The sequence below is a fragment of the Xiphophorus hellerii genome, chromosome 12, assembly GCF_003331165.1.
Source record: "Xiphophorus hellerii strain 12219 chromosome 12, Xiphophorus_hellerii-4.1, whole genome shotgun sequence".
Taxonomy (NCBI): domain Eukaryota; kingdom Metazoa; phylum Chordata; class Actinopteri; order Cyprinodontiformes; family Poeciliidae; genus Xiphophorus; species Xiphophorus hellerii.
Window position 1 is genome coordinate 17,092,846 of NC_045683.1, and position 25,800 is coordinate 17,118,645.

The 25,800-nt window shown below is 38.6% G+C and overlaps 1 protein-coding gene across 1 annotated transcript; it reads right to left on the reverse strand.

Moving 5' to 3' along the window:
• Window positions 1-911: 911 nt before the first annotated feature.
• On the reverse strand, window positions 912-24,648 carry ssh1a (slingshot protein phosphatase 1a). The gene is given in 16 exon segments (XM_032578649.1): window positions 912-4,377; window positions 5,294-5,788; window positions 5,790-5,994; window positions 6,114-6,314; window positions 7,296-7,442; window positions 7,559-7,605; window positions 7,824-7,952; window positions 9,076-9,169; window positions 9,307-9,501; window positions 9,719-9,784; window positions 9,978-10,046; window positions 10,910-11,031; window positions 11,496-11,560; window positions 13,649-13,749; window positions 22,141-22,178; window positions 24,441-24,648. Coding segments are annotated over 16 exon segments (3,081 nt in total). The 5' UTR covers window positions 24,522-24,648; the 3' UTR covers window positions 912-3,351.
• Window positions 24,649-25,800: the final 1,152 nt, after the last annotated feature.

The following is a 25,800-nucleotide window of genomic DNA, read 5'->3' on the forward strand; positions in this document are numbered from 1 at the left end:
GATGTCATGCAAAGAGTAACGGAAAGCCAAATGTTATGCAACCTGGCTGTTAGAAAACAGTCCCCTTGCCAAAACACACAGATGAGGGCACCATGATGTAATTCAGGGTCCACACGCTACAGTATGGAGCCCATACTTTTTTCCTCTTTAACCCTTTTTCACATCATGACCACAAATTTCACAGTACTTTGTTGGGATGTTACTTATTAGACCAACACAACCACGGTGCATAATGGTGTGATGAGAGTAAAATGAGAGATGGGTTTCTTTTTACAACTAAAAATCTGAAGAGTGCGGTGTGCATTTGTGTTTAGCCCTCTGTAGTCTGGCACCAAAAAACGATGCAAACAATTGGTTTCACAAAACGAATAATTAGTAAATAGAGCCCATCTGCATATGATTTGTGAGGGCCTCAAAGATTTATTAGGCAGATCTTCATAAAGCTTTATAAAGGCAGAGCAACGCAGCAGGCAGCTCAGGGAGAGAGCTGTGGAAAACAGGCTTAGGTCATAAAACAATATGGCGGAAAACTGACATTGCAATTCATCCTAAAAACAGCATCCTGACTGTGACCGGCTCGTGGCGACAAGGCTTTTGTAAGAATGATGGCTGCGACATGCCATTTATCCAATATTACAAAAAAAGGATATGCAAACGGAAATAAATAAAAAGTGTTCAATGAAAACCACATTCAACATAAAATCAACCAGTCAAAACTGTTAAATGTCTAAACCTCAGAAATACAATACACTGAGGATCAAGGATCCCTCAGCATCTCAAACGGTAGAAAAACCGTTTGAGATGTTTTTCTACCGAAACTCTCACTTGAAACTCCATTAAAATCTATTGCAGCTACACAGTAGCTTCAGATTTGTGTGCAGAAAACAAAAATAACGAAACAAGATTCAGGGTAAATTATGTAAAAGAGGATTTTATTTTCATAATTAGCACATACAGTACATTATTTTCTTACCAACATAAAAAGTGCAATATGCATTCAAACTACAGCAATGCACAGTACAAAAATTACTGCATAATTAAAATATAAAAAGAAAAAGGTTACAAAACTGTGAAGTAACCTATTGTGAACGTCGTCACAAAAGCTTTAAAACTCACTGATGATATGAGCATAAAAGCCTAACAGCTATGAGCCCCGCGACTCCTCAGATTCTGTTGACTACTCCGAAAGGTGCAAAAAAGAGGTGACAGCATTTAAATATGTACGCGATTGACATTTGGATTCACATATTTCGTACAGCTTTCAATTTGTTAAGACGGCAAAAATAACTTTGGTCTCCCACACTTCGAAAAGCACAAATGAGCTTAAAGACATTGGCAGCACTTTAACTGAATTTAAGCCAGAGAATGATTACAGGTAGTGTTTACACCGTTTTTTTTTTTATTTGTAAATGTCAGAAATGTCCACACAAATGTGAGATCTAACTCTCACACTAGCCATTTTTATTTTGATCTCAAGCCATGCTGAATGACTTCTTGTCACTACGCTCCTCCCAAAATATTATACAATGTAGGAAATGATGAGGTTAATATTACTCCAATGTTATTTTGGAAGATAGCTCGCCAGAATCGACTCGGTAACAAAAAGCAGTGCAAAAGGAACAACAAACTCAGAAAAGATTCTGTTCTGTTTGTTGAAAACAGCAAGTATGCCTCTGGCAACGGTTGTTTCTCTTCCCACTCCCATTCACGCACTCATACGCACGTGTAATTAATATATTACACATTAGTTTAAAAAACAACAACAATGTCCTCACTCTAACCAAGCATTAGTGAAAGAAGTCCAATTAAAGGACTAGTTCAGGATTTTTTAAGAGAGGTTCTGTTCATTTAATATAAATCCAGTTAAGATGGTCTCGGAGGCCAAACCAACAATATTTTATCCTCTTAAAACAATTCTAATCGCAAGAACATCAAAGCAGTTTATAAAACTGATAAAACTTTGAACTCTTTTCTTGTTTGCATTGGGTGGTTATTAACACAGACGCCATGTTCATGTCACAGAAAACAGAGGTAGGAGGATGCGCACCACTAATGATCTTCCTGTGTGAAACACCTACTGAGAACAGAACATTTAAAGGTTTCCAGTCAGGATAATTGTCTGATTGCCAAAACTGCATGTTATATATATTTTAGTTTTTACTCTGCTTCTGCTGTCTCTGAATAAAAATGTGTTACATGTTGTGTTCTTGGTACTTGTTTCATGGGGAAGCTCATTGTGGCACACCGCCTCCTATCTCAATTTCCTGTTAATAATCGTTTCAGGCTAAATAGCCCCCAACATGAAAGACACAATGTTTCTGTAAGCTTCAATGGGTTTAAATTTAAAACGTTTTATGACCATAATGATTTAAATATAATTATTAGACATGACAAAATGAAATTTAAGACCAAGTACCTGAAAACTTGGGAAAATTAAAACCTTAAAAAAGCCTAGAAACATGCAAAAAGCTGGTCAGCGATTATTATAAGGATGTGAATGCTGTAGGTCTACTAAACTTTCAGCAGGATATCGAGAATGGCATAAATCCATTGTAACGTATAAATAAATAGAATAGAATAGTTTAGCTTTTTTAGAAGGGATACTCATTTTACATAGTTTTATTATTCTTTTAAAAATGTCCTAATCTCCTATCAACTATTTTTTGCCTTAATGCCAGGAGTATTAGTAATACTTGCCATAACAGTGCATTACACCAAGACTGACAGCGTTACCATTTCTGCTAGAAATAAAATATTAACTGCTTTTAACCTTACTGCAGAATCTCACTTCAAAAATCCTGAAATATTCTGGACAGGAACTCACTGAATGCAACATGAGGTAACTTTAAAAAAAAAAAAAAAAAAAAAAAACAGTCATCAAAACAACTCTGCTTCCACCAAACCAAACTCTCAGTTAAAGTGAAGCTCGTTGAGCAATTCAAGTTCATCAATGCAGGCTATAACTTTATACCTGACAGGTAAACGTAAAGTAGGAGCTGCTGGAAACCAAGTTAAAGGTCACAGAGCGCCTCGTACCGTCTCAGCATGCAATCTGTCACACAGATCTGTGCCTCAGGTCTCTTGGGTAAGGCACTTGTTTGTCTGTGATTCAGAGTTAGAGGTGATCTGATGGCTTAACAGGTTTGTCAGATACAGCAGTATGACTTTGATCGCTATGAACAGCAGTTTGTGAAACATTGTGGCCTCCTTATGTAAGAGTTGGCATTGTGTTTGTGTTTGCTCAGTTTCGACTCGCTTTTCTCCGGAATGGGTGCAGCCCTTCACAACCACACGGCGCAATAGAAGGGAAGGTGAGTGGAGCATACAAATGTACGAGTCCCACTTGATATGTCAGCTCCTGGGCTCACCTGGAAGTGCTCTTTCTGGAGTGAGCAGGTTCTTGCCGGGTCTGGACAACGACGAGGCGGTCGGAGAGTCCCACTCTAAGCCTTGGTCCGGCTCAGGGGACAACGAGAGGAGCAGCAGCGTCCCTGCGTCTGAAGAACAGGCCGAACACAGGTCATCGGAGGAGAGGTTGAGGCTTCCCAACTTGGCCAGCGAGTTGGAGCGCTTCAGCCTGGAGGGCACGGTTAGGCCTGCCAGCCGCAAGCGCGTCTCAATCTCCTGCGCCCTCTGACGCACGAGGCCAGGTTTCCCCCGCACGCTGCGCAGACTGTCACTGCTGGAGCTCCGTGTCAGCGTGGAGCCGTGAGGGGAGGAGGTGGGTGTGAGGAGCCCTGAACCCACCACCCCCAACAAGGCTTCGTTGGTCAGTGGCACTACCAGTGGCTCTAACCGCACTTGGCACGGGGTTGAAGTTTTAGCGAAATCCCCGGTAAAACTGGAGAACTCCTCCTTTTCCTCATTGTGAGACGGACACCTCTGAGACTTCTGGCATTCCTGCAGGGACATTCCTGAAAGCCTCTCAAGTCTCTCTGCTCGACGCCGGACCAGGCCAGACCGACGCAGCTGCACAAGGCTCTCCTGCTGTTGGCCAAGGTAACAAGCCACTGCGGGCGTCTCTTCCTCAAAATCGGCTCTCATCAGCTCAGGGAGAACATCCGAGGCAGATTCAGATGGGCTGTCTTGAAGCAAATGGCTGCTGTCCTCAGCCTCCGCTGACCGCTGCTCCTCTGAGGACGGCAGAGCAGTGGCAGAGGCTGCACAGTTGGCACAGTCACACTGAGGACCACAGGGGTTCAGAAGTCCCGCTGAAGTTGAAACGCCCTCAGATTGATGCAATGAAGCACTTTGGACTTCAGAAGGAGGGCGGGCGTTAAGGCGAAGCTCAGAAGCTGGAGAAGAAGAACGCTCTTTCTGATGAGACCCAGACACCAGAGAAGCATCTCTCTGAAGAAGGAAGGAGGAAGATGTGTCCTAAATAAAGACAAGATAAAACACGTCTGATGAAAACACAAGTCAGATGAATAAATTCTGATTTATATAGATTCATTACAAGCAGAGTGATGCAATATAGTGGTTAATTCCTGATAATATTGATTATTATAAGTTACAGCCTCTAAAAACAGAATATTACCGTTACAAGGTTCCTGTGCAATTTTAATTTTAAAATCAATTACTTTTCAAGACTAAGATGCAGCACATCACTGCTGGTTTGACATCTGGCCTCAACTTGAACCAGCTCTAGTCCAAAATTTATAAATTTTATATTTACCCATAGGGATTGTGGCATTTCACAATAAATGTTGATTCATTAAGGGGCAATTTTTGTTTTACAAACTTTGGTACCATTATTTATTTACTTTTCCAGACTTTTAAAAACTATGTAGCACCTAAGGACGCATAAAATATCACAACTACATTGTCATCGCAATATCAGTATGAGCAATATTCATATCACAAAGGACTGTCTGCAGTGCAATGACTGTTGACGTATATATATATTCCAAGTCATATGAAGTTGTTAAAGTAATATTAAGTTGGACACAGTCTCACACCAGACACAAACGACTTTGTCCAAAATGCTAAAGACTGCGAGTGATGGTAACACAAATGAGAAAGAAGAAAATAAGCATATATTGCAATTGATATTATCTTTGCAATATTTACCAATATTGCCACCATTGTAATATTTATTAATATAGTGCAGCTCTAGTAGGAACTTGTCTGGTATAATTCTTTTGTATGCGTTCTGTACTTTTGGTTTTGGCACTCTGCGCACAGCACATTTCTGTATTATATAACTTTTTTCGGTTTATTTAATATCGAAATTTTGTGATAAACATAATTTTAGGCTAACCACAGTCATCACTAAAATATTTCTCAAACTTACCTTGTGGTTTTGTAGAAGGCTCAAATGATTGTTGTTGTTTGAATTGTCATTAAGGGATGCCAGATCCATCCCAAACCCCTCCGCATCGCCCTCGACCTCCACATCCTGAGTCTCCCCACCGTCTCCCTCACCTCCCCCTCTGTCATCTGGCTGCATCAACACCTCCATCTCTGCCTCCTCCTTTTGCACGTCCTCCTCGTTCTCCTCCTCCACTGTGCTGAACTCCAGCCTCAGCCGAAGCTCCTCCAGGGGTTCGGGCCCACGGCTGGAGGTCTGGGCAGCGGTGCCCTCTGCTGTAGGTCCAAAGTGAGGGAGCGGCAGGCCTTCCCGCCCATGGAAAGCCTCGTCGTCCAGCAGGGCGTCTCTCTCCACGTCCTCGATTTCTATGAAGACTTTTTCCATGCCGAGAAGAGGAGGGCCACGCACAGGCGTTGACGGCTCGCTGTCGAGGGCCGAGTCGGAGAGCCGACGGAAGTAGTAGTTGTTGTAAGCAGGGGTCGATGTCTAGAGCAACAGTCCTGCATGGGGATGAGCAGGCGGCGCCTTTGTCAGAGGACCCCTCCTCACAGCAGGGAGACATCTCTGGGTCTGCAGTGGGATCCCCCCCATCCTCTCCTCCACAGAACTGAGCCAGACCCTGCTGACCCTCGGCCATCTCACAGTCTGCGTCCGGGTGCCACAGCTTATTGTGCCGCTGTTTGCTGGGGGCAGAAAATCCCACCGAGCACAAGAAGAGGACACATAACAAAAATAAAAAGTTTACTTCAAAAGTACTGATAGCTGACAACACTTCAGACATGTATGGAGTGAATGAGCGTACCTGGCATCTAAAATGCCCTCATACTCTGCCAGCTGCCTCATGAAACCTGCGTTGGGTCGTGTGATGTTCCTCTTCTGCTTCACAAAGTTATACGCTTTCTCCAGAGACCAGCCACACTCCTTCATGGCATAAGCAATGACGGTGGAGGCAGAGCGACTGACGCCCATCTTACAGTGGACGAGACACTTGGAGTCGTTCTTTCTGTGGATAAGAATTACACATACATCTGTGTAATATGTGTATGTATGCTAGCTCTTAAAAAAGGGAAAACTGGCAATCACATTTGTCTTTTAAATTGACTTTAAAAAGTAGATAAAGTAGGAATACAGATAATAATGGATAAAAAAAAAAAAAAAAAACTTCCCAGGATTTAGAGGCACTCATGGAAAAAAGCCTGTCTTCTGGTTCTTCCAGATTTTGATGGTCAGTATGTACACTTCAATCAAGTGAAGCAATTTTTTTTTCTATTTTTTAACTTTCTACAGCAGTGAACAAGTAATTTTCAGATTACATAGTGAAAATAATTACATTTTATTATGCTTTATAACATCAAATAATGGCTCGTAAACAATCACTTGGTTTGGTTATTTATATTAATTAAGGATAATCGGGTATACCCAATACTTGGATACATTATATTACAATGAAAAAAACACCTGAAAATAGTCAAGGTTATTATTTAAGAATTCATAAAATAAGACTGCGCTGGTATTTGAAAATAAATTTTTTTTTTACATCATACTGGGGTAATTTTGATGTACGAGCTGTCCCTGAACGCACCTTTAAAAAAAACATTCAGCTCCTACTTCAGGCAGCAGGATCTGGACTTCAGCTCCTTTTTTCTCCTGTGTTCACATGCAGCTTCAAGTTATCTATAGTGAGTAATTAAGTGTTGGAAAATATTCCATTGCTACTGTAGCTGAATAAAAAAATATACATTTTCCTTACATATCAGATTTTATGAATAGCCAAGCATCCACACTGGTTTTCTTTGCTGGTAAGTTTTAAAGTTATAAGTTGAGTAATTTGAGAATTTATCTTGATCTGTTTAAAATAAAATATACATTTTAATTTCTAAATGGAGAGCTTCATCGTTGGATTCCACCACCCAAAAATGCAGGCCCGTTTACACGTCAACAGAAAAGAGCTAACAAATATTATCTATAAAATTCTGCGACTCACTTTGCTTTCATGATGAAGTTATACGTGTCGTTCCAGTGAGCAAGGAGATCCGTGGCCTCTTCATCATAAACGCGGATGTTGTGATAACAGAACGTCCCTGGGAAGAAGTTGTCGATCTCCCTGGTAACGTTGAGGATGTAGCCCACCCTGGAGGAAGAAACACAGCACCAACTTATCACCAGCATTCTTTCTCGCTTAGATCGTAATGAAAATATGCGTTGTGTGTGGTTATCTTAGTTCTCGCATAATCTAAAACAAATCACCCTGTCTCCTGCAGCTCCTCCAAATTAGATGCATTCCATTCAGATCCCTAAAAACAAATGAGAGAAAGTTCTGTTTAGTCAGAGTGTGTTTTAACTCCGTTTAAGGTTGTTCTGTTCTTCACGACAATTATTTCACTGAGAAGATTAATTAAACAGAAATCTGTTTCTTGACCATAAAGGAAACTGAACATTTTCAACGTCATTTACATCAACAAGTCCAGCAGACATTTTTTGTGACAGTAGAAGAGAGTTTAACGATGCTCACCAAGTAGACATGGTCAAAAATGAGAGTGGCTTTGTCCATCTGGCCGAGAATCAGCAGCATCTCATTGTCAATGAACTCCTTGTATTCTTTCAAGTTGCAGTTCATGTGCTGCTCCAGCTCAGTTCGGATCTGAAAGAAAAAAGAAAATGGAATGCCTTTGTTTCTGTCTCAATGGCTTTACGATATAAAACATAAGTTCTGCCTACAGTGCCGAGGAATCTTCAAGGTTTTAATTTCAACTGTCTCCAAAGCTTGACAGATGTGAATGTGTCGCAATCTGAGAGAATAAAACTTTCAGATAAATCAGCCAAACTTCAAATAAAAAAGGCAAAACAAAACCTTCAATTCAGAAGCAAGTAAGCAGATAGTTCAACCAAAAAAGAAATAGGGACTGTAACATAAGGATAAAACACAACTCCAGAAGCTGTCGCTGTGGCAAGATGTTAAATTAGAATCACACAATAAGACAATAATTGTTTATTTAAGTTTCATTTAATAAAAAACATATTCTCTGTTTAAGTATAGGGGTTGGGCTCTAGGATGTTTGGTGATGTGTAGTAAGAAAAAGTGGAACAACAAGGAAATAAATCTATTTAGTCAGAAAAGTAAAAACCAGAAATGATGCATGTATAATAATGATCTAAACGAAAAGAAACAAATCAAAAACAGAACCTTAGATTGGCTCCAAATTTAGCAATTGCGATATGAATGGAGTCAATGAAGCTAAAACTTACTGAGGAGCTGACGTCTTTAAATATTTAGTAATGTTTCCTTCTACATTTATACTGAGCAGACTATTCAGAGGTTATGTGCAGGTTTGACTTCTTTATGCATAGCTGTTTCAATAATGATCCAATATTAACAAAAAAAAAGTAGCAGTCAAATTTCCCACAAATAGTGTAAAGGTTATAAATATCAAAAACTGATTAATTTTGAATAATTGATAAGCACAGGGACAGTGTTAAGTCTACAGGTCAAAACAATCACCTGGTTTATAAAGACGTTTAAGAAGTCAGAGACTCAAACTGCATTTTAAATAATCTGTAAACAGGATAAATAAGTGATTAAAGTTTGATTCATCTCATCAGTACTTTGAGCTACAAACTGGAAGCTGCAGAAAGGATGCAAAATTCAGCATCTTAAGTCAGTTGGGGTGTAAATCAGTGCTTTCTTCCACTGTTTACAAAACGATATCAAGAGACTCCTTGGCATGAGATTTTTTTTATTCCACTCCTTACACTTATGCTTTTACCTGTTTGCAGGTGACGTTCTCAAGGTCCTGGGAGGTCATAATGCTTCTTAGTTTGGATTTAATAAGGCACTCCGTCCTTTCCCTCTCTGAAGGCCTAGAAATAAAACAGCATCTTAACAATCTGAAAGTTGCACAGAAAATTTGCTACCCATCAAATCAGAGTACATTCCAGTTAAATTGTTGAAGTATTCACTAAGAGAGGTGCTGCTAAGGTAAATAGAGTTTCCTCACTTGTCGACAAACATGATGGGTGAGTCTGGCCGCGTGGTTTCTAAGTCCTTCATGGCGTTCCACTCGTTGATGCAGCTCTGCTCAGAAGCGATGCAGCTCTCGTAGTATCCCATCCAGGTGAGGGCAATGCCTCCAGGGAAGTAGTTAAACCTGCGCGACACCTCACAAGCCTTGTGCAGCACCTGCAACGCCGACCTAAATCATTGATCACACAAATGAAGATTCTTTTTAGGATATAGAAAGCATGGAAGTATTCAGCATCTTACGTTCTCCTGCCAGCAGGTGGCACACTTATTTCCCATACATCACTGCAGCCCATCTGACTGGTTGTCAGGGGAATTACTGCGCTATTCCATTACAGGTAAACTGCAGCAGACAACCAGGGTGACTCAACAGGTTAATCATTACTCACCACATAGCCTGCACAGACACGGGCTTGAAAACATGAGTCCGACCTGCTGTGTTCACAGTGAAGCCCCTGAGGAGCAGACAAAACAGATGGGAGACTGAGTGTGGAGAGAGTTGCTGCTTTGTGAAAATCAAATTCATCTAAGGTGTCAGAGAATTGGTGCAGGATTTGGTAAACATCTGAAAAAAAAAAAGAAAAAACAACAACCAATGCTGTAATTGTGTCCCCTGTTCTTTCTGACAGGGAGATTTAAATAGCTCACCCGTCTCCATCCAGATGGATCTTTGTATCGCTCCAAAGAGGTAGCACCATGCCGATTGAACAGCTTTTACTGGCATAAACACAAAAAAAATCATTTCAGGAATACTGGCATAAGAGTCTAAGAATTGAATAAATAAGAAACTATATGTTTAAGATTTTCTTTTTGCAAACATTAGTCTAAGTGACTAAAATAAGATTACTCTCACTGACAAGAATCTCTAAACTGAGAATAAAACAGTTATACATTTCTAGCCCCTATATTATATACATTTTCTCAGTGAACATAATTTGTTGGACAAAAACAAAGATTAACACAGATTCTGAGTGTTGTAAATAGACTCAGAATGACATTGCCATACAGTTCAGTATTTACAACTGTGATTTGTGCAAATTTTCCATTTAAATATTCTCAACTTTTCCAGACTCAAATTTCTGTTTTGTTCTGGTTCTCCGATTACAAAAAAACCTTACTTGTATACCACTATCTGTATGTTTCACAAAACAACTCAACGCTATTCTTAGGTTCTGATTCGACAGACTCTTATATCATCTTATTTTAAAAAAAATATAGACACTTAACTTTTTTTTTAACTTGATAACTCTACACTAATTACAGATTATTAAAGTCACAGTTTACAATGTATGAAAATCCATCAAATAAGAATATAAATACTTTGTTTGGCATCTAAACATGACCCAGGTTAAAAAGCACAGATCCAGATTAAAACTCTGATCTAAGAGGGTCTAAAGGTCACTAAAGCTGTTGTTAAATAGCCCAATCTTTATCTAGACAAAAACAATAATGAAATGGAATTCCATACTTCTCCTAACTTTTTAAAACTAATCACTTCTGGTTAGTGACACCAAGAAAACGACTCAAAGCAAAACAGAGCCTATACTGCGTAAAACCCAAGAAACCGAACAAATTTGTACCAGTCTTTGTTGGTGAAGTCGATTCCCAAAAGGATGTTCTCCTCTGTGTCCTGTCGCCCGCTGGTGTACACCACCACCATGTACCGCACCCGATCCGACCACGCACTCTCCAGACGCACTGCCTGCAAAGGGAACAGGCAGGTTAACAGGTGGATTACTCCCAAGTTTCCTGTTTAATTTATTAACACAGCAAAAATAAAACACAGTGACTGCAATGACTGTTATAGAAAAAGAAGATAGAAGGTTTAAATAAGAAATCAAAGGTGAAATAAAATTTAAAATCCTGTGTATGCTACATGCTGGTGAAAATCTTTGCTTGTTTATAACAATTATTGTAATAAAGAATCAATAAAAACAGGTGAAACTCTGCTTAAAAAAGTAATGTGTCAAAATGCATAATTGATAGATATAAAAATGTTATTTTATCTCTCTTACTGAAGACACCTTGCACTACTCTTCAACACCCTCATGAAACAACAACACTGAGCAAATAAGCACCAAAGTGCACAATAAATTGCAATCTGCTTGTTAAAATAATTTTATAGTCACTGTCTTGATTACGTTTTATGTTTCTGATGTCTCTCACCAGTTTGATTCTGTCCTCTGAGCGGAGAATGTTTATCATCACCTGCAGGTGCTGAGGTAGTTCACCTGTCCGAGAAGGAAGGAGAGTGTTTTTATAGTCAGTTACTATAAATTAACATCATTAAGCAACACTGGGAGTTGATTATATGCTGTAGGCATTATGAACTTATAAAGTAAAAAGGTTTTCTAAGCATCAACTAAAGCCTGCTGATTTTTAAAAACAGAATTTAACACATTCAGTTAATTTTGATCAATAATTAATTCAATTTCAATGTGAATTAAGTCACATGTTGTTAACTAAACCAAAAGAAGCCTCCTGACTTTACAACGTAAACTTCATCAACCACAAAATCTGAACTCAAGAACTTGTCTTTGTCCATTTCCTACCCTTGCTGTTCCCTTTGACAGCTGGTCATGAAACAAGGTGAACTAGCAGAAATAACAAATGACTACAAGTAAAAAAAACAACAACTTTGAAATATGTCACAACAGGTAAAATGATGCTCTAGTTGTACAACCATGGTGGGCAAACAAGAGTAACAGGTTTATTATTCTACTGACTGTCTTCCAGCAGCATGATGCGAAACTCATCCTACTCCTAATAAATCCATATACGGTCACTGGCTGTTAAGATATTAATATTTAAATCATGCTGTGATTTCGCTTTATTACACAAAGTGAACTTAAATAACAAGATTAAAATATTAAAGCTATAGCTAACTTAATAAGCTACACAGAAACAGAAATGAATGAACAGCTGTACAAATTTAAGATTGAAATAATTGCAATTTAAGACAAAGTACAGAAAGCTGCACAATACTTTACTGCAAATCATCACTGCAAATTTTGTGTCACAACAGGTAAAATGGCTGTGACATAAATGCACAGTATTTATATCACAGAGACAGACTGCACAAGGGAGGAACACCAGAACAAAACATATTCACCATTATCAATCTTAAAAAGAAAAATTGCTAATTGTCCACAAAACCATCACTGGTGCATCTCTAGGATGGTCCTCTATGCCTGATCAAAACAAAAGCATTTCCTGCAACTGCATCGTTTACTTCTTTTTCATAAGAAGGGCTCAATTAAGTTCAAGTTTACATTTTTTAATCTTGATGCTGAACATGTTGAAAGATTTCTGAAAATGCTACATTTTTGCAGTGTTCATATTTATTAACGCTGCTTCTCTTTCCATTTTTACATAAAATGCCAAATGTGTCCAGGTTGTGCCCAGCTGGGATAAATACCCTCAGCAACTAGAGAGACATGTTTGCACTAGCAGGGTCTGTCGCGTAGATGTTCAATGACGAACTTTAAGTTACAGATGGTAAGGTAGCAGGTCTTAGAACAAGAAAGCCCTTATTGAAGAACTCGCTATAGGTCAACCTCCCTGTCTCCCACTTCTGGGTTAAATACCACAGTTCCTGAGAAATGACACAGCTATTTCCCCTGGCAAAAGTTCCTGACGACACAGTATGTCTGGCAGATATGTGAGCTACCTTACAAAGTGGCCAGTAAATACGGTCAAAGTTGCCAGGAGCAGTCACGGTTTGCCAAATGACTTGGCAGCAGATGTGCTGTTGGCTCATGGTGAATTCCCATCATGAATGCGTGCTGGCAGGTAGGCTTTGTGTCTTTAAAGGAGCGATTGTGGCTTTCAATCAGAAAACCTTTACGGATACTGGGCATTCAGACTGACTTCAGTCAACGCAATAAGCCACACAAGCCACTTCACAACAGGTTTATTCTTTTGCAAAGGTAACCTCTCTTCCAGAGTTACAGTAAAAGAAAAACAAATCTCTAAATTACACACTAGGATTGCTACTCTGGTATTGCTGGAATAAATGTTATGAATCTTGAGTTTATAAGAAGAGAAGAAAACACGTGAGGCTCCACAAATGGTTGGGCCCTCTTTAAATCGTCCACAGAGGTTCCTCTAACAGTGCTACCATAGGCTGGATTTAAGCTGTAATCTGCCTAAGCTACGGGTCTGGAACATGCTTATCAACGACACACCCGCCATCCTTCTCACCCCTGCTATAAACATCTGCTGCAACGCTAAGGAGCGCCACAGCTGAACTCCTCGTACACCGAGACGACAGAAGGTCAAGCTGAGTGATTAACACAGAAAACATGTTTTATCCTCACCTGCATGTTTGTGAGGAGGCTGTGCTTTTTGGCCTTGCTGACTGCTTCCTTGCTGCAAGAAGAGAGCGGCACCCTTCACCATGAAGAAGCTCTCGCTCAAACTGCCACAAACAGAAAAAAAAAAAACAGGAAAGAGGAATTTTAAAACAGAGAAACTGTAAGTCAGATTCCATGATTCAGGGTAATGTGCATAATGAGTAAATAAATGAAACAGCGAGGACACTCAACGGGAAAAAAAGCAAAAATTTTCAGTTTTAACAGGATTGTTTTGTTCAGTTCGATGGAGCCAACGAGACAATCGTAAATCATGGCTGTCTGCTTCTGGCCAATTCACTCAACAGCTGAGAGGAGAAGCCAAGCTGCCACGTTACAGAGGCCGACCTCAGGATTGATGCTTTGAACTGAGTGCTTATCTATCTTCTTTCTGCTGCATGGGCTTCACACTCTGATTTGACTTGTCAGGCCTTGGCTGGCTGGGTCTAATGCAGCGAGGACCTGAATATTGACCTAACTACAGTTCTTTCCCTTTTTTGAATAGTTCTCCAGTGCTTATGAGGAGCTCTAATAAAAACAACGAGATGTTTTCCTCAGACTGAGTTCAATCACTTGAATTTAATGGAGTGAAATGTGAACATATCCGTAAATCTACCTGACAGCAGGGTGGAACACATGTTCTGTGAATTCAACGTGTGCAGTCTGGCAAACCAGGTCATCATCAGGAAAGTACAAAACTGATGAGTGACAAAATCAAAACAAATCCTTACATGTGCTGAAGACAAACCTGTCTGTAAATGCTGCTGCCATGACAGCATTGTGTGCTGATGGAGGCTAAAAGAGCCCATACAGAAGAAGCAGGCTCTTTTTGGTTATTCCAATTTTATTTTATTAACATTCAGGGAAAACTAAAACATTTCATTATAAATGATGATACTGGAGTGACGATTGCGATTGGTTTCCTTCACTCCTCTTTCTAACTCATTGTCATGACTTCCCCACCGTTCTCCTTCAGTTTTAGCATCATTGTATTTATGAGCATAGAATTAATGCACAACATTGGAAATATATCAAATATTGCAATCAAGCAGTCGTTTGTAACTATGACACTGGACATATAAATATATACATAGTAGGGTAGGGTACACATAGGAAAGGTTGCCAACCTATCGCAGGGTAACAACAACATAGAAACACACTGGACAACCAACCACACACACAATTTAGAGAGACCAATTAACTTAACAGTGATGTTTCTAAACTGTGGGAAGAAGCTGGAAGAAATCCACCCATGAACAGTGAGAACATGTAAACTCCATGCAGAAAGATACCAGCCATGGATTCGAACCCAAGACCTTCTTGCTACAAGGCAACAGTGCTACTTACCAACTGCGTGCAAATACTTGATTGCAGTTGTTGTTGCTAATGTTCAATATACCTGCACAATTATGTACATTTTTGTAAGAATTTCATGCGACTCAGCTGCATATCGCTTGGATTAGTGTAAGCTATTTTTATTTCTGATAACTGCACAGTATTTTTATTTCATAATCTTTAACAGTATATTATTAGTACTACAATTGTTGTTGGAATGTGTTGTGTGAACCTATATATCTGATGCTATAAATAAATTCTTCCTCTAAGACACAAAAAGGCTGTTTCTATTCTTTAACATAGTGAGGGTGGTGCAATCAGTTATTATGTTTAACAGCCAGTCACTTTTTCACATAGAGCCATGTAGGTTTGGCTTTTTCTCCCTTAAGCATCTTCATTTAAAAACTGAATTTTGTGTTTACTTGTGTTGTCTTTGACTAATATTTAAATTGGTTTGATGTTCTGATTGCACTGAGTTTGACTTTTCAGTAAGTAGTCATTCTGAAAATGTTACGATGCGTTGCTCTGTAGATCTCCAAATCTGACTAAGTTTCCTGTCGTTTTGGTCCGACAATCAAACCCCACATGCAGCTAAAAGGCCTGAACCAAACTGAACATTATGAAGGAACAATGAGTTTCATTTTGTGCACCACCCCCAGAGCTGCAAAAAAGGAGAAGAAAACTGGTGACAAGGCACGAGGGTGGACAACGAGAGCTTTTGTGTCACGTTAGAACATTTATGGCTTGACTTTGTTCTATGTTTGATGTTTATGATGGAGTGTCTAGTTGCTAAAGCAAGAACAAGACTGAGGCAGCCACCTTGTCAAACCAAGATCCTGTCCGAATTCAGGCTAATAATTGTTCACTTTTCTAGACATGTGAAATTGTGAAACCTGTTTATATGTTTTAAATCACAGGCTGTCCAACTACAGACGTCCCAACCAAACAGCCTAAGCTCTGCTCTTTCCCTGCAGCACCCTGCTATCAGCTTCTCCACAAACGCTGGGGCTAAAAATACATCTACTATCAAAGAAAGTCCAGACTTTAACAGAAAACCTGCTCACCTGTTAACACACCTACAACTTCTGCTAAAGAGTGAGAACTTTCAGGTAAAAAGTTAAAAACATAGATAATAATCAAACAGTAACTGCTCCTGAAGCTGTTGAAAATGTCATTAATTTACAAGCTGATCTGCATTTCTCCAAAAAACCGTATCAACACTCACATGCGGTTTATCTCATTCTGGGTCAAAACGGCATTCTCCACAAAATAAGGTAGCATCTTCATCACGGCCTCCTGAAAGGGCTCCACGACCAGATGCATCCTGTTCTCCGGAGTGTCACCTAGGTCTGCCTGGTACCCAGTTAATGCCTCTGCATCCACATCCAGAAACAGTTGAGGAGGAGAAAAGAGGAGTAATTACAGCTTCAGGTCGGTCCCAGTGGTTTTGAGTGACAGACAGTCCAAACTCATCTGGGCTGCTCAGCGAAGCAGTGCCGTCTGTTCAGAGGCCCCTCCCCCTGATCGCCTCTTCCTCCTCCCCTTCATCTGAGCGTCTCTGTTTGTGAGTCAGCCCGCTTGCCTGCAGGGACACACTCCACCCGGTGCCTCAGGCGCACATGGCCCGTCTCCTTAAGTCCCTCAGTCTGTCTTGTCTCTTGTCACAATCTCTCTGCAGTGTAGAGAAGACTGTGAGCAAGAATCTAAAAGCTAAGAATAACTCAGGAGGTGGATGCCTCTTCAGAACAGTGGGACCTTGCCTTCGAAGTTTCCTTAAACTTCAGGTTAAAATCTGAACGAGGTAAAGTAAAGGCTTCCTCCTAAGGCAAGGGAAGAATGTCATTTTCAAAAACAGTTGTCAAAAAAAAAAAAAAAACTTAACAAAAGCCAATCTTTATGCCTCTTTTTCCACTACAAGAAGAAAAACCTCTTGGTTTTGCCAAAAATAATCCAAATTAGACATCTAATACTGACAACCACATCAGGGGTCTTCAAACTTCATGATAATGTCTCAGCAGAAGTCGAGCAAAAGGTGGAGCAGGCACTGGGAAGAACTGGCATTGTCCCAAAACCCCCAAATCTCATTATAGACGAGCTTATAGGGGGAAGGATTATCCCTTTCCTTCAAGTGCCTGGTGCTAGTTGTCACTCACTCACATGCCATCAAACATGCCGTCTGAGATTATTAGAGATTACAGCCGGTTATGGAGGACATACCTTTTATGTCCCATTTGTCCCTAAACTCTGCAGGATATCTTTTAGATGTGTAAAGTATTGTAAAAAGTAATTACAATACTTTTTAATTATTGTATTCATATATAATTAACAATTATATATGAATATATATATAATTATATAAATAGAATTCATAATGAATAAAATCAAACAAATATGCTTTAATGAGATTCTGATAAGACAGAACTCCAACGCAACTTTTTTCTGTGCAACATCATGTCAATGACTTACAGAGCACTGTACATTGGCAGAGGTTCAGAAATGTTCATTTGAAACTTCGGGCAGCTTTTCATTTCCCTCCTGAAGCATAAAGCAACTTCCCCGTAAAACTAAGGTCCAGCTTTAGAAGAATTTGGTACAGAAGATGACGTAGCTCTGCGTTAGAGCAGGGTTTGTAGCTCTGTAGGAATCCAGATGGATCTGGACGGGGCAAAACAGGACCAGATGTCCTCTAAGCCGCCACCTTGAGTTGCTGGACGAAAGTGTGAGACAGCTGCTCCGAGTTACTCTTTAAAGAGGCCACTCAGAAGCTGTTACCAGGCTGGTTTAGTCATGTTTCACACACAGCACCACAATGAGGGGAGAGAAAATAGAAAAAATAAACCCCTCTGGAGGCTCTCCGTTGCATAACACCGCCATTTTTCCTCACTGACACTTTACTCAGAAAATAAAGGGAGGAGTGCAGAAGTGAGCAACCACCTCAGGTATCAGATGATGGGTTCCGAGCAAGAAAAATGACATCATGAGCGTACTGAGGAAAAAAATGTGACCAATATGAGGTACTTCTGCTGCAGTTTCTGTACATATCTTTTACTTTTGTGCACTGTTAATATTGACCAATTGGAACCGAGTCACAGATTTACAGGACGTTAGAGTCAAGATGATGAACTCATATAACTCAACTCGGACTTGAAAATAGTTGATATGCTCCACAAAACAAAAAAGTGTGTCTGAACTAACATTAACCTGAATAATTTACACAAAATTTTAAAATAGTCGTAGGTTTCAAATTCATCCAGAATCCCTAAATTTAAAACATCTATTAAAATTAAAAAGGAGAGGCAAGAAGAAATTGAAATTGAGCACCACAAGGGAAAATACCTGCGGTAATCTGAGTTGTTTAAAGAAAGTATAACAAGGTAGGGAAAACTTTTTGTTCTAAACAGTCTCATCTTCACTAAAAACAGAAAACAGTCCAATGTAGAGGACATGAAAAAATAAAAAAACAACTGCCACCATGCCACAAAACCCAGGACTTCTGGAAAATGTTCACTTTGGAAAAGTGTTTCCTATTCATATTTAGCATAAATCAAGAAGTGAAAAGGAAAAGCATATCAGGTCAACAGTGAAGCATTCAGGAGGAAGTGTCATGGTTTGGGGACTGCTTGCTGCAGCAGAACCTTAAGACCCACCATGGATTCTATGATGCATCTAAAGGTGCTTCAGAAAAATGTGCTTTAATGTTCTGTAAAATAATAATACTAATAATACAGCTGAAGCAGAACTGCTGCAACTTGACAGTGACCCAAAACAATTTCAGTGAACCCACCAATGACTGGACGAGAACAGAAAATAGAAAGTTTTCAGCCGAGTCAAAGCTCAGATCTTCATCTCCATGAGATGCTGTAGGGTGACTTGAAACTGGCTGTACATGCAATGAAGCCCTTAAATCGTCTTACAACTAAAAGAGAAGATTGATGCATGGCTACATGGAGCACTCCACGTTAATTTAACTAGAGCGGGTAAGACTATGAGGGGGTCCTAACTTTTTCCCATGACATTGCGGTTAATATGTTTTATTTGATGAGTAAAGTGAGACTCATTGTTGTTGTTTACCAGCAATTAAAATCACTTACTTTTAGAAATATAAAAATGTCAGAAATATTTAATGGTGTAATTTATTTTTCATACAACTGTGAAGACAATAAATCAAGAATACTAAGTAATGGCTGGTTAATGTCAGATAGCGACCTAAATATATATATTTTTTGCTTTTTCTGAAAAACAAAACACAAAATAAAATAGAAGCGTGGAAAATTATAGGCAAGCATGACCAGAAGTCTTGTGTTCTCATTATCTGTTTGAAAATTAATATGTAATTATAGTCGTATAAAAATATTTTGTAATTATTGTAAATAGAGCTCAGTAAAGTACAGTTAAAGGACAGAAAATCATACTGTTTTTGTATTGGGTTAATATTTACTATGAATTACAACATGGCTCAAAATTCAAAATTTAGGAGGGATCTGACTCGAGACTTTAGACCAATGTATTAAAAGTTGCAAAATAATGACTTAGTCCAATCTCTGGATGGGACTATAGCATTAAATTATCCTTCTTTATGAACCAAAGGATAAGCTCTGAACCACCATCAGATTTTCACTAAACTCAAAATAAAACACATTAAGTTGCATGCTGTTGATTTATATGTTCACAACCTGGAAATAATGAAGGTTCTTAGTTTTGATGCATTTATTGAATCAGAAAAAATTGATACTTCAGTGTTTGACTTAACAATCACCAGTCAAAGCTGATCAAGGGAAAATAGCCAAATTCAATCTTTGCCTGATTGGTAAATCTTTGGCAATATTTCAAATAATCTTGAAAGTAAGACACTGGCCTTAACCTTGAACTAAAGTACCTTGCCCGTTTTTTCAGTTTACAAGCCAGTTGAATGAAATCATTCTTTGGTTAACTTCCAAAGACACCTGCACAATGTTTATGTTGGCCCTCATCAACTATCTTGGCTATTCATCATTAAAGGTCAGCCAGCAAGCACAAACATCCCCATTTGTTCCCCATTTGGCAGAACATCAGCTATCCATCAACAGATGCTACCTCTCGAGTTGTGTGTCAGATGAGCACACCCTGCTAAATACGTCTATCAAATATGCATCAACTGAATGCATTTATACTATAAACATCAAGTTACTGCCAGTTTTATTACCCAACGTGGCTTACAAAGGCTTCAAAAAATGGCAGAAATCTAGACGCAAGTCGGGACTCGCACCATGCATAGATCATGCATTACCCGAGGACATTCCATAGGCTGTTGCATAACGGAAAACAAACAGAACAGCTTGTATGATGTAGTTTCCCTCAGTTCACATTTCTTCTGAGGCAAAGTTTACAGGAATAAATGTGTGTAGAATTATAGGTCTCATAAGAGGACATACCATTGTTCACAAGAGAAAAAGAGCTGTCAAAGTGAGTGACATATAAACTCCCACATTGTTATCTTCTTGACAACTAAGGTTTGTGCTGACATGCTATTGAAGAAGCTTTTGTCCTGATAAGCTCTGAATTGAAATTAAATCCCTGGGTTTGCTCCACTGAGGCTGGGTTACAATGGTGTCCAACTGAGCTTGACTGTACTTGCTTTGCATAATTATAACAAATATTTACATCATAATAAATTGTTACCGCGTTTTGTTGTGAGGCTTGTGTGATTAAATCTGCCAGGGCTGATTGATAGTGAAAAAAAAGTACAATTAGTTTGGTCAGCAGAAACCAAAACCACTGTGTATAAACCACTGTTGGACTTTTTCATGAACCCAAAAACTGAGTTTGCATTGTTTGGGCAGTAGATGGTAGTTTTAACTAAAGACTAAAAGGAGCCTCATAATTCTTCCATCTACCAAACTACAACTTTACAACCTCATCACTTTTTAATAAATTTCTCCCACTAGAATAAAAACAAATGACGGCATGGTATAATTACGGTGTATAATAATATCAGTATGAGTGGGTTGTGTTAATGACTTTAAACTATTATGTATTTTCCAAGCACATAGTGTAATTTTATCACATAATCAAGTAACTATGTTACCTTCAGTTGTTAAAAAAATACTGTATATTGAAGCTCAGGACTGCAGCTCCAAGAAGGAGCTTTGTATAAATACACGGCGCTTGCTAGCGTTTAGGGATCTCCGAATGGTTGCCATGGGAGATTCAAGGATTTCTCAAACATGCATGAAAGAATCAAAGTAACATTACAGGTATGTTTTTGATGAGGGAATAACTTTATAACATGAAATAAAGCAAAAAGAAATTGAATTTACAAAATACCCTCCCTTTAAAATAAAATTAGCCTTTTAAATGCTAAGTTAGCATAAGCTAGCAATGGGTGGTTTAACATTTTATCAATATTTATGATTTATAGCAATAAAGATAAAAGTTCAAATACTCATTTGAATTTGTTTGATACAATAATTTCGCATCCCTATGATACAAGCATTCAAACTTGGACCAAAGAATTGATTATAAAGTTAGTATTAAAACACTAAAGCTACATTTATTTCTATTCTGAGTTATCTTTATATTATTTTTTTTTATTTTAGTTCTATTAATTGAATTATTAATTAGGTTTTTTAACTCGGTGTTACTACGTATGAATTTTGGCATTATGGAGAGACTACACAACTGCAAGTAACAAAGACTTTGTATTGATCAGAACTGCAAGTGAAATGTGAAGGATGCATACATCAGATTTTCCATTATGTAAACATTTTATTGTTGCATGAACATGCAACAATAAACATTATGGTTAACAGATGGTCTGTTTAAAGAAAAAACAAAAAAAAACTGTGACAAAGCAAACAAACAGACACACCATTCAATATATTCCTTCAGGGAAAGTAACACAAATGTTGCAGTTGGCAATTAAAAAGAAAAAACGTGCCAAGCAGACAGACAAACAGGTGTTTTACGACACTTGCTCCTATTTGCCGATGCCAGAGAGTCTGCCGCCACTCACGATTTCACAGCATGAGTCAAGTACAGATGCTGGTAAATAATAGTCTGTAAATAATACCTGCTTAATAAATGTGAGAGATCTTGCTCAATGCTATGTGACAGAGAAGCGTAGCTGCACGTTAAGATAAACATACCTCTGATTTATTCGCCGTTCATCGTCACTCCCGAAGTCCTGCAAAGATAAGAAGAAATGAGCGATAGTAAACTGGTTTAACTATGATCGTGAAACACACTTTAAGGTGTTGGAAAGATGCATCATCCTGAGTGGTGGGCTTTCCAACCACCTACGAGTTTGAGTACTAAAGATTTTGTTTAGATTTAAAATGGGATAGCGTAAAAAAGAAGCTGTGGTTTGGTAAAAATGTTCAAATGAGTGTGTATATACTCAATGTTCTAATCAAGAGACTGAAAACGTAAAATGGTCGAAAGTGTTCACATCTAGTTTTGATTTGGCAAATCAAACTAAGGAGTAAAATTGTATAATTTAAATATAAAATTATATTTAAAAAATACGGTTTATGTTTATGGCTGATCATTTCTGAACACTCAAACATTTTTCCACACTGAATCGTTGGGCTGTCCATGAAAATCTTAACCTTAAACTAAATCTTAACTTTTTATAATTGTAGCCTGATCTCTCAATGCCTACAAATCAGCTACAAATCTTATAAAAAAATATTTGAGGCAAGCCTGTATGTTCTATGTATATTCTCCTCAAAATTTGACAGATTTGCCCAACAATAAGTCAGAATTTAGTGACAATGTTCCTTGTTCATCACACTGAAATAGGCAGCACAAATGCGTGTCTTCTGGCCTAAAGTCCTTTTAGGCCAGAAGATGAACTTGAGTCACACATTGCCTGTTTTCAAACATGATCCTGCAAGCAAATTCACGCACAGCCATGGAAAACGTTGCTTGTTATCTGGTAGACAAAGACGCTTTCAGAATTTTACTTTCTAACTTTCTATCTAACACTGAGGTACTCTTAATTTGAAAAGAAAAAAAAAAAAAAAGGTTATTTAATACGAGAAATGGTATATATGTATTAGTAAGAAATGCATGAGACTTACTGGGCACAAATCCTAAACAAAATGCATGATTATGTTTGTCTTCATTACTGTGCATTAGGATTAAATTGTCTCAGCTGCCTCATCACTTCATGCCAGCATCCCCCTATGTGCCTGTTTACATAAGCTCTTTTTCCCTTCACTCCTGCACAGCGCTGCTCCTCCAGCCCTCCCACCCCTTGTGAACAGATGACATCATGGCTGCGGCAGATTTCACTCAGCATTTTCTGTCACACCTGAGCACAACATTCAAAGCACTAACAAGGTACACAGACAAAACAAAACTAATCCTACAGAGGGCAGGGTCTATTTTTAAAAAGGCAACCAAGTGCTGTAAAAGCCTCAACATCCAGCAATAATATGTAAAAAGTTTTTTGGGGGGTTGTGGAGACAATAAATATTTATCCCAAGAGAAAAGCTCAGACACAAAAATATGGTCTTCATATCAGCAGCTGTAAATAAATGCAAATTCATTCCTGATTGTATGGAGAGGAAAACAAGGTGAGCTCATGTGTTTGTAAGTAGTAAGCAGCGCCCTCACCTGGCTACTATTATCAGTGCGTGTACATAGTAAAGAAACCTGATTGTGATTGATAAATGTGTGGAATACACTTCGACTTGTTCAGCATAGTGACCAGTAAACAAGAAACTCGAAATACAAGAATTGACTATTGTAGATCAATATAAGTTATAAGTAATCTGATTTTCTTTTCTTAAAGAATGTGTGTCAGTCCGGAAATCTACTTCTCACAGAGGAAATGACCAATAGTTCATAAAACTGTAAACCGACACACATATCCAGAGCAATGTTTCGTGTTTTTAATTTAGAATTAAATATTTTCCTGTAAATTAGCTGCCAAGACAGTATAATAAAAATTTTAACAAGGAAAAGCCTCATTTATCAGATGTACTTCTTTGTAAACAACATTCTGTTATTCTTTTTTTTTAATGAATAAGATGTAAACCAGATTATTAAATGAGTCAGTCACGTCATAAACAGCTAACATTATGGTTAGCTGCTGCTTGCTTCCATCATTCATAAGGTATTAAGGATTATATGCAGCCAACATTAGCACATATCAACATTGTAACAGACGAACTTAACACTTTTTGTCATCAAGCATAATAACATGCTGACTTATTACACACTGCTGGTTAATTTTTAAATGAAAGTAAGGAACGCGTTTGATAGCTAACAGCTTAGCATAACGTGATAAAGCCTAGCATAACATAACTAACGGTGCTAATTTAGCTTCAATCAGCGGCCCTTCCTCCAGCAACATCCCCCTCATCCTCCCTGCTTCCCGGCTAGACCACCACGCCGGAGCATCGCTTTAGCTGCCCTCCTCGTAAGGGCCGAAACTGACCTCCCCCGCAGTCGTGGTCGCTGTGCTGGCGGTGGACGCGGCGCTCGGAGTCGGGGACCGCTGCAATGTTACCAACGCCATGGCTGGAGGCTGCGGATGCTGCACCGACACCGGGGCGGCCGCTGTGGCCTGGAGAGCTGCAGCTAGCTGCCGGGGCTAACGGGGTGTGGAGGAGGGAGGCAGACCGGGGTGTTATCTTGCAGGATGGGACTCAGTGTGTGGGCGTGCACGTAGGGGTGTGTGTGTGCGGGTGTGTGTGTGCAGGAAGAGCTGCCTTCAAGGCTTCATGTATTACCATGGGACTCTAGTAAATGTAAATGTTACACAGTAAGACAGACATTTCTTAATAACATCTGTGAAAAGTAATACTTGTGTATGCAACTTATTGCTGTCAGACATATTTTAGTTTTTAAGGCTTGCATAATATCAAAATTGATTTTAAAACTAATTTATCCAAGTATAAAAATAATCTGATACTACTACAACAGAATAAAAAAAGTGCACAGTAGTAACAAGTGCAATAAAGAAACATAACAGTTCCAAATAAAAACATTTATTCTCTAAAATATTGAAGTGCATTGAAATGAAGGATATACCTGTACACCATTTCAGTTTTTTGTAACTTTTATTTAGGTCGCATAAATATCACAACAATTATACTTAACTTTCAATCTTTTCTCATTCCTATTAGCTTTGGTACCTGAGTTTGGGATTCTTTAAATTTATTTGGTTTCTGAGACGCAGTAAAAGTCTAACTTGACACTGATCTTATTACACTATGATTGTTGTGATAAGAGTTTACCCAAAGTGCAGCATTGCATCATTTTACAGGCCATTGCTACAAACATGACTGAATAAATTCCTTTGTTGTGACATTTTATAGCTACTATATAACTTAAATGAAGAGAATAGGTCTTAACACGGGATTATTATGTTTCATCATATGCAAGTTCAGTCAATATATAATTCGCTAGAAATTATGGAACAGGTTATTTCCAGATTGGAAGTTTGAGGCTTGTTTCATTTTAATTGATTCATACACTAAATTTTGTGCAGCCACAGAAATTTAAATATATAAAAAGTAAAAAATATTAAGTTTATTTGTAAAGTGGCAGTCACACAAATAAATCCAAGCACAAAAATTATATGCAACATATTGCAGTATATTTCATAAAAGAAAAAAATACAAAGAGAGAGGGTACACCCTGGACAGGTCGCCAAATGAGTGCTGATTTTTTTTCTACAGAAAACTAAAAAGTTTTTTCTTTTTTTTTTTTAGCTTCAACCTTTTTAGTTTTTTAGCCCAAACCGTTTTAGTTTGATTTTATGAACAAAAGCCGGAAATGAATGCCTCTTTCTT